We start from the raw sequence: 10388 nt of genomic DNA, 5'->3' as shown, positions 1-10388 counted from the left end.
CTAAAATGTTGTGTAGAACATGCGTTGTTGTTCATAGGTGACTTATGAAAGAAAGAATAGAAGCATTCATATTCTACCCTAAACCAGCTACGATTGCAGTTAGATAGATCCTTTGCACCTTGATCCTAATAACAATCATGTTCGTACTGTGACTGATTTGTGATACAGTAACCTAGATTATGATGATTATTGGCCGAAAATGATGTCATATACTTGATGAGGATAAGGTTCTAATGAGCGTCTCAGTCCATTGACCCGTGTCTGTTATTGGCCCTTTATTGTCCAAATGAGCGCCTCTAATAACACAGATGACTAACGAATCAAACACAATGGGTGTATTGGTCTTTTAACACAGATGACTAATGTATCAAACACAGTGGGTGTATTGGTCTAATAACACAGATGACTAGAGTATCAAACACAGTGGGTGTATTGGTCTTTTAACACAGATGACTAGAGTATCAAACACAGTGGGTGTATTGGTCTAATATACACAGGTGAATCGTGCCGTGACTAATACCAAGGCTGCGTACCAAATTACACCCTATTCCCTATATAGTGCTTAACCTTTGACCACAACCACCATTGGGATCTGATTAGAAAAAGTAGTGCACTATGTGGGGAATAGAGTGTCTTTTGGGACACCTCCCACATGGTTAAAGGGGCTAACACTGGGCTGCTTCTTATATCTACAGACACGGGGTCTGTAGCTTCCTGAAACATGTGGTTGGTCCCCTGGAATTTGACCCAATGCTCAGATACACACGTGTGCACACACACACAGACGCACGCACGTAGGCATGCACGCATACACACACACACATGGGTTCATTAAGTCTGTAGAATGAGGATCTATATGTCTGTATGGGTTCATTAACTCTGTAGAATGAGAATCTATATATCCTTCCAGACTCACATCAAACATCTCCAATCAAAAATCAAATCCAGAGTCGGCTTTCTATTCCGCAACAAAGCCTCCTTCACTCACGCTGCCAAGCTTACCCTAGTAAAACTGACTATCCTACCGATCCTCGACTTCGGCGATGTCATCTACAAAATAGCTTCCAACACTCTACTCAGCAAACTGGATGCAGTCTATCACAGTGCCATCCGTTTTGTCACTAAAGCACCTTATACCACCCACCACTGCGACTTGTATGCTCTAGTCGGCTGGCCCTCACTACATATTCGTCGCCAGACCCACTGGCTCCAGGTCATCTACAAGTCCATCCTAGGTAAAGCTCCGCCTTATCTCAGCTCACTGGTCACGATGGCAACACCCATCCGTAGCACGCGCTCCAGCAGGTGTATCTCACTGATCATCCCTAAAGCCAACACCTCATTTGGCCGCCTTTCGTTCCAGTACTCTGCTGCCTGTGACTGGAACGAATTGCAAAAATCGCTGAAGTTGGAGACTTTTATCTCCCTCACCAACTTCAAACATCAGCTATCCGAGCAGCTAACCGATCGCTGCAGCTGTACATAGTCTATAGGTAAATAGCTCACCCTTTTTCACCTACCTCATTCCCATACTGTTTTTATACTGTTTTTATTTATTTACTTTTCTGCTCTTTTGCACACCAATATCTCTACCTGTACATGCCCATCTGATCATTTATCACTCCAGTGTTAATCTGCAAAATTGTATTATTCGCCTACCTCCTCATGCCTTTTGCACACATTGTATATAGACTGCCCATTTTTTCTACTGTGTTATTGACTTGCTAATTGTTTACTCCATGTGTAACTCTGTGTTGTCTGTTCACACTGCTATGCTTTATCTTGGCCAGGTCGCAGTTGCAAATGAGAACTTGTTCTCAACTAGCCTACCTGGTTAAATAAAGGTGAAATAAAAAATAAATAAATAAATATGTCTGTATGGGTTCATTAACTCTGTAGAATGAGAATCTATATGTCTGTATGGGTTCATTAACTCTGTAGAATGAGGATCTATATGTCTGTATGGGTTCATTAACTCTGTAGAATGAGGATCTATATGTCCGTATGGGTTCATTAACTCTGTAGAATGAGGATCTATATGTCCGTATGGGTTCATTAACTCTGTAGAATGAGGATCTATATGTATGTATGGGTTCATTAGGTCTATAAAGGTGCCAAACTACAACGCTACTATGCACTTGTTTAATACTCATGTCACAGTTGGCTGGTTCCCGACCCTGTACCAGGAGGAGACGGGGTTATTCTGGTCCGTTATCACATATAGAATCAGATAGAAACTGTAGCTGATTTAGACTCATTTGAACACCTGACACACACCTGAGACACACACACCTGACACACACACACCTGACACACACCTGACAAACACCTGAGACACACCTGAGACACAACTGAGACACACCTGACACACACCTGAGACACACCTGAGACACACCTGAGACACACCTGAGACACACCTGAGACACACCTGACACACACCTGAGACACACCTGACACACACCTGAGACACACACCTGACACACACACACACCTGACACACACCTGACACACACCTGAGACACACCTGACACACACCTGACACACACCTGAGACACACCTGAGACACACCTGAGACACACCTGAGACACACCTGACACACACCTGACACACACCTGACACACACCTGAGACACACCTGAGACACATCTGACACACACCTGAGACACACCTGAGACACACCTGCTACACACCTGCTACACACCCGACACACACCTGAGACACACCTGACACACACCTGACACACACCTGAGACACACCTGACACACACCTGACACACACCTGAGACACATCTGAGACACACCTGACACACACCTGACACACACCTGAGACACACCTGACACACACCTGACACACACCTGAGACACATCTGAGACACACCTGAGACACACCTGCTACACACCCGACACACACCTGAGACACACCTGACACACACCTGACACACACCTGACACACACCTGAGACACACCTGACACACACCTGACACACACCTGACACACACCTGACACACACCTGACACACACCTGAGACACACCTGAGACACACCTGAGACACACCTGAGACACACCTGACACACACCTGAGACACACCTGACACACACCTGAGACACACCTGAGACACACCTGACACACACCTGAGACACACCTGACACACACCTGACACACACCTGAGACACACCTGACACACACCTGACACACACCTGAGACACACCTGACACACACCTGACACACACCTGAGACACACCTGAGACACACCTGACACACACCTGACACACACCTGACACACACCTGACACACACCTGAGACACACCTGACACACACCTGAGACACACCTGACACACACCTGACACACACCTGAGACACACCTGACACACACCTGACACACACCTGACACACACCTGACACACACCTGACACACACCTGACACACACCTGACACACACCTGACACACACCTGACACACACCTGACACACACCTGACACACACCTGAAACACACCTGACACACACCTGACACACACCTGACACACACCTGACACACACCTGACACACACCTGAAACACACCTGACACATAATAATTGATCCATTATTTTGGTGATTGCAGTGATTGTAAAGGTAAAATGTGATCTCCAGGTATCACCACGGTGTTGACCATGACCACCATCAACACCCATCTGAGAGAGACGCTCCCTAAGATCCCCTACGTCAAGGCCATAGACATGTACCTGATGGGCTGCTTCGTGTTCGTCTTCCTGGCCCTGCTGGAGTACGCCTTCGTCAACTACATCTTCTTCGGACGGGGGCCTCAGAGGCAGAAGAGGGCCGCCGAGAAACTAGCCGTCGTCAACAACGAGAAACTCCGACCCGACCCCAATAAGGTAGGTGTCTCCGGATGGGAAGGGAGTAGGGACAGATTGTTCTAGAGAGGTTGTGTTGATGGTGTAATGTGGTGTCGGATGCAGTAGGAGAACACAGGCTATTCTTTCTCTCAAGGTTTATGTGATGCTTCTGTGATCAACTGTTGACTTGATGTCCTTTACTAGGGCTCAACTACACCTCCCTGTCCCATTGGTGTAGCCATGTGTATCTATCAATCACAGTTCAATGAAAATACACCTTTAATAGTTAGACCAGGATCTGACAACATCTGACAGCAAGCTGCGATTTCTCCATGGTAACAGTGCTGATTTTGTATGCTTGCAGTGGATGGTGGGAAATGTAGTTCAGAGAGATGATGCTCTGTATGCCAGAATGAAACAGAGGGAAATTGACGCGTATGACACGATGTGGGATCCCATCTTTGTGGACGATGCCGCATTAGGACTAGGCGAGCAAAGAAATAAGGTACTGGAAGGTTTTGAAAGTCAAAACTTTAACAAATGTCATCAATCTGAATCAACACCCCCCCGATCAGAGGAAAATACTGTAGTATTTTTTGTGCATTTCTTTTAATTTGATTCTATAGATTTTTAAAGGCAACTTTAATCATCACTTCCCACCATTGTGTGTTTTTACCCTTCTCTTGATTTGCTCTTCATGCATTTCCCTGACAAACACGCCACCGTCATTGTTCAGTGAATTACGGCGTTTGGGACGCAGCCCTACGCCTCAGTCAATATATTATACACCTCAAAGTGATGGGAAACCTAAAGAAGGGAAGGGACAGGAAATGCTGGTTGTAATTGCAAGCTACTCCAAAGTTAATATTGGTGTGACAGAAAAATGTATATCTGAGGTCAATTGATAACACTCCTAAATAACAAGTGAAGCAATTGAATGGAAATGAGATGGTTAGTGACATATTATCGCTCAGCCTAACAGAGAAGAAAAAGAGAGACGTTTATTTCTCATTCTGAGTTTTGTCCAACTGAGTGGCCTTGAAACAGAGTACAAACAACAGATATAATTGAGAATGAGTTTTTTCAACGAATTAAGTTTGAAAATCTTTTTTTTAGTTAGAGATGTTTTGTTTGCTTCAGAAGTCAGGCTATGGATGAAGAAACTTCTGATCCGATCCACTTCCTCAGTGTTCACAACGTCTCTCCTAACCTAAACCTACCTTTGACCCCTGAAATATCAACCTTAACCTCTCCTTCATCTTTGCAATATTTCCTTATTACTATTTCTCTCAACCTTTTATCCTCTCACATTTCTTCCTTTTGTTTACGTTGTTTGTTTACTTGGTTTGTCTTGTTCTGACTAGACAGAATGTTAACCACATGCTGGCTGACATTCTGACATGACAATGAAGATGATTTCTCCATGAGAAACTGTTGATTTGTATTTATATACACACAGTACCAGTCAAAAGTTTGGACACACCTACTCATTCAAGAGTTTTTCTTTATTTTTTACTATTTTCTACATTGTAGAATAATAATGAAGACATCAAAACTATGAAATAACACATGGAATCATGTAGTAACCAACAATTCTTCAAAGTAGCCACCCTTTGCCTTGATGACAGCTTTGCACACTCTTGACATTCTCTCAACCAGCTTCACCTGGAATGCTTTTCCAACCATCTTGAAGGAGTTCCCACATATGCTGAGCACTTGTTGGCTGCTTTTCCTTCACTCTGCGGTCCAACTCATCCCAAACCATCTCAATTGCGTTGAGGTCAGGTGATTGTGGAGGACAGGTCATCTGATGCAGCACTCCATCACTCTTCTTCTTGGTCAAATAGCCCTTACACAGTCTGGAGGTGTGTTTTGTCATTGTCCTGTTGAAAAACAAATTGTAGTCCCACTAAGTGCAAACCAGATGCGATGGTGTATTCCTGCAGAATGCTGTGGTAGCCATGCTGGTAAGGTGTGTCTTGAATTCTACATAAATCACAGACAGTGTCACCAGCAAAGCACCCCGACACCATCACACCTCCTCCTCCATTCTTCACGGTGAGAATCACACATGCGGAGATCATCCGTTCACCTGCTCTGCATCTCACTAAGACACGGCGGTTGACTCATCAGACCAAAGGACAGATTCCCACCAGTTTAATGTCCATTGCTCATGTTTCTTGGCCCAAGCAAGTCTGTTCTTCTTATTGATGTCCTTTAGAAGCGGTTTCTTTGCAGCAATTTGACCATGACGGCCTGATTTACACAGTCTCCTCTGAACAGTTGAGGTTGAGATGTGTCGGTTACTTGAACTCTGTGAAGCATTTATTTGGGCTGAAATTTCTGAGTCTGGTAACTAATGAACTTATCCTCTGCAGCCGAGGTAACTCTTCCTTTCCTGTGGCGGTCCTCATGAGAGACAGTTTCATCATAGCGCTTGAAGGTTTTTTTGACTGCACTTTAATAAACTTTTCTGGATTGACTGACCATCTTAATGTAGTGATGGACTATCATTTCTCTTTGCTTATTTGAGCTGTTCTTGCCATAATGTGGACATGGTATATTTTTCAAAATAGGGCTATCTTCTATATACCATCCCGACCTTGTCACAACACAACAGATTGGCTGAAACACATTAAGAAGGAAAGATATTCCACAAATGAACTTTTAACAAGGCACACCTGTTAATTGAAATGCATTCCAGGTGACTACCTCATGAAGCTGGTTGAGAGAATGTAAAGAGTATGCAAAGCTGTCATCAAGGCAAAGGGTGGCTAGTTTGAAGAATCTCAAATATAAAATATATTTCGATTTGTTTAACACTTTTTTGGTTACTACTTGATTCCATATGTGTTATTTCATAGTTTTATTATTCTACAATGTAGAGAATAGTAAAAATAAAGAAAAACTCTTGAATGAGTAGGTGTGTCCAAACTTTTGACGGGTACTGTGTGTATATATATATATTGTATCTTCATATACTTATGTGTTATGACTAGCTATTGATTTATATAAATATAATCTATAATTAAATATGACATTTTATGATAAATACACTATGCTCTACATTGCTACTGTAAATCAAATGTGGCCCATTAGTACAACCACAGAACAATACTGTAAGTGATGAACCCCTCAATTAATAACTAAGAGAAAAACACATTCTTATTTAAACACACACACATAGTGCCTTTTAATTAACCATAAAGATAGACATTTCAAGTATTTTAAGTGAACATAGATTATTTAAGAATAAGATGACCGATGAACCATGCCTCATTTTATCTATCCGTAAATATAGCCATCTTTTAAATGTTTGAAGTCAGGATGGATTATGATGACGTACACATGACGCCTACATTCACTTCCTCTCACGGCCCCTCCTCTTCCTCCCCCGTCCTCCTATCATAGATGACCACCTCCCTGACTGATGACAACATCCTGTTTGGTTCCCTGGAGATGAAGAACGAGATGGGGGGTGTTCCTCCTGAGCTGTCCAGGTCCCTGGGCCCTGGGGGTCTGGGTGACCCGCGCAACACCATGCTGGCCTACGACAGCTCCACGCTGCAGTACCGCAGGGCCGCCATGGCCCGACAGAACTACGGTGGAGGACCTCACAGCGCCCTGGAGCGCCACGCCACCCAGAAGAAGTCCCGCCTACGGAGACGGGCCTCGCAGCTCAAGGTCAACATCCCTGACCTGGCTGATGTGAACTCTATCGACAAGTGGTCCAGGATGATCTTCCCCACCGTGTTCTCCTTCTTTAACGTGATCTACTGGCTCTACTACGCTCACTAAGGAGAGGTGGATGGAGGGATATCATTGATGAGAGAGGGAGGGAGGGAGAGAGAGAGAGAGAGAGAGAGAGAGAGAGAGAGAGAGAGAGAGAGAGAGAGAGAGAGAGAGAGAGAGAGAGAGAGAGCGCACCTATTATTTTGCTAATTCATTTTTAAAGAAATGTGAGAAAAATAGTTTTGGAAGGAAGGAGCTCTACACCCGAACACTTCTTCTACAGCATCTATCTGCCGTGACACTCTTATGATCTGGGAATCACCTCTAATGACTGACTGACACGTCAACAGAGGAGAGGAGAGATTTTAAAAAGACAAGAAAGACAGACATGGTGCCTAATCCTGAAGAAATGTCAATATATCACTCTAATATTTGTCATTTGTAGCTTAACTCTCTGTGGATCAAATATTTATGCTTGTGTTTGCATATACTTTAAGTATTTGTTTAGTTTTAGTCTATGTATTTTGTTCATAGCCGAGCTATCTGCATCCAGGAAACCTTTTCTCAAGGGTTTTAAAGGGGTTCATCCTTGATTAAAATATTTTCCTGTAGTTCTTTAAAAAGCATGCTTCTATTTCATTTCTGCTGCGTCTCCATCTTTATCGATGGAGCACAAAGCATTTGAGTTTTTAACTAGTTGACGTTTTTTCTTCTGTGTAACAAAGAGTGTCTGCAGAACTCTTTTCACCCCCCATACTGTTAGCTTAGGCTGAGCTTGGGGTTCAATTGGGGACCAACAACAATGGGCTACTGTAAGTGATAGTACCGCAGATGGTCAATAGGGGGCACTCTTCTCTATGGACATTCCAATGGGTCTTCAGTGTTGCCGTTTCTGTCCTGCCAATTTGTGGGTTCGTGACCTTTAACCTAGAGGTCATGACCCGTCATCCATTCTGGCTATTGAAGTTCCCATGAAGGTTTCATATGTAAAAGTATGGTACGACCATGGATCTTGAAGCTCTGACCTGCCAAGTGTTTTTGACCTGACTTTGTTGTACTGACAGAATCTAGTAGTCCATCACATCAAACTGCCCTGGTTTAAAAGAGAGAGACAGTACTGTGTAACCCTTGCCTCTGCATTGCCAGTGTGGGCGGCATCAAGGGGTGAGAATGGCTTTATTTATTTATTACCCAGGGGGGGGTGCTTATTTACATTGCTGATGGACATCAAGAGAGCTAAGTCCATCTTTCATTGTAATGAAAGTTCCTGCATAAATCTAGTAATCCACAATCATATCAATAGAGTTTATTGGTTCTAGAACTTTGACACGTTCCATTGTGATTAGGTTTTATGTTTTGATGAATTGTAGATATAATGTTTTAAAAATCATGTTGTAAACGACATGGTCCATTTTTATAAACTAAATATTCATGAAAAGCCAGATGTATAAATATTATGAATGAATTATATATTTAAATGGGTCTGTTGTTGTTTTTTGCAGTCTTAACTAACAGGTAAAATGTACCGTGGCCAGATTATGAAAAGAAAAAATCTTAAATTCGTTGAAGGAAATAATATACATATAATTTTTCTTGACACTGTACTTTGTTGTTGGAGTTTTTTCTTTGTTTATATTTATTATTTTTCCCCATTTCTTTCTACTTTTAAAAGCAGCTACTTGGCAGCGAGGAAACTGAAGCTCTACCACTACCATCTACCAGACTCTAATAAAACATCCGTCTTTTTATGCATGGCTCAAACCCATTTTTTTCTCTCCAGAAATGACTGTGACAGGACCCGAGGTGAAACAACCACGTTGCCATGACGCATCATCATAACATTTTCTACAAAGTTCCTGTAAATTCCAATTGTAATATTTCATAATAATGACTAATGTAAATAACTTGTGTATTGATTGTCAGCCATTATGAAGATGTACCTAAATTAAATTAAAACTCAATTCAGCCTATATATTAGTTCATTTACCGAATGCATGATAAGACTGGGAGAGACTGTATGTATACAGAGGCGTTGGGAGGGAACAGGCAAACAAGCAAATGAGGGCTGCAGATGTAATCCTCTCTCTCTCTCTCTCTCTCTCTCTCTCTCTCTCTCTCTCTCTCGCGCTCTCTCTCTCTCTCTCTCTCTCTCTCTCTCTCTCGCTCTCTCGCTCTCTCTCTCTATAATGGGTTCAGAATACAGCAGTGCATCCATCCAGTCAGGTAGTAGTGGGGTTGTTATGGTGTGGGGCTGGGACATGACTCCGTGTGGAGCCTCATCCAGCTTTCCAGCCAGTCAACCATCCCCGGCCATCCAGCAGAGAGCCATCCAGACATTCGCTGGACTCACTGTTGCCCATTGTCCTTGGGTGCCCAACGGGCCTGACAGACAGACGGACAGACAGGGCAACCCTCCTTCCCCGTCCCAACCTATCTCACAACAAGCCAAGAGTTGAGAATAGAGAGATCCCTCTGACTCCACCGCACCCTCTCACACACTCACTGCATTCCTCCACACCCACCACCACTCGAACTGGATCCATCCATTCTCTCTCCTCCCTCCTTCTGACATGACAACTACTGTTGTGGAGCGGCTGCATTGAAATACTTCATGTTGAACAGTGCTGAATAGTTCATGTTTTAAAAAGTGACTGTGGTTATTATTATGACTAATGATCACCATGCCCCTTTACGCTGATGGGACAAATAGGAGGATGAGGGTGTTTTTTTTAATTGGTTCAATCATAGGCCTATTCAGTCAATACCAGGCCTATTCAGTCAATACCAGGCCTATTCAGTCAATACCAGGCCTATTCAGTCAAT

The 10388-nt window shown here is 43.2% G+C and overlaps 1 protein-coding gene across 1 annotated transcript in view; it reads left to right on the top strand.

Annotated features, from left to right (window-relative positions):
* LOC118382414 (gamma-aminobutyric acid receptor subunit beta-2-like) overlaps nucleotides 1–9529 on the top strand; it is a 122938-nt gene extending 113409 nt beyond the window's left edge. Inside the window, exons 8-10 of the mRNA XM_052486964.1 lie at nucleotides 3628–3872; nucleotides 4198–4338; nucleotides 7245–9529. Of these exons, the coding sequence (XP_052342924.1) occupies nucleotides 3628–3872; nucleotides 4198–4338; nucleotides 7245–7631 (773 nt within the window). The 3' untranslated portion in view covers nucleotides 7632–9529. The remainder of the gene's footprint in view (nucleotides 1–3627; nucleotides 3873–4197; nucleotides 4339–7244) is intronic.
* Nucleotides 9530–10388: the final 859 nt, after the last annotated feature.

Source organism: Oncorhynchus keta, chromosome 30, assembly GCF_023373465.1.
Source record: "Oncorhynchus keta strain PuntledgeMale-10-30-2019 chromosome 30, Oket_V2, whole genome shotgun sequence".
Lineage (NCBI taxonomy): Eukaryota > Metazoa > Chordata > Actinopteri > Salmoniformes > Salmonidae > Oncorhynchus > Oncorhynchus keta.
Note: the sequence above shows the minus strand (reverse complement) of the source record. Positions and strands in the feature narration are given on the sequence as shown.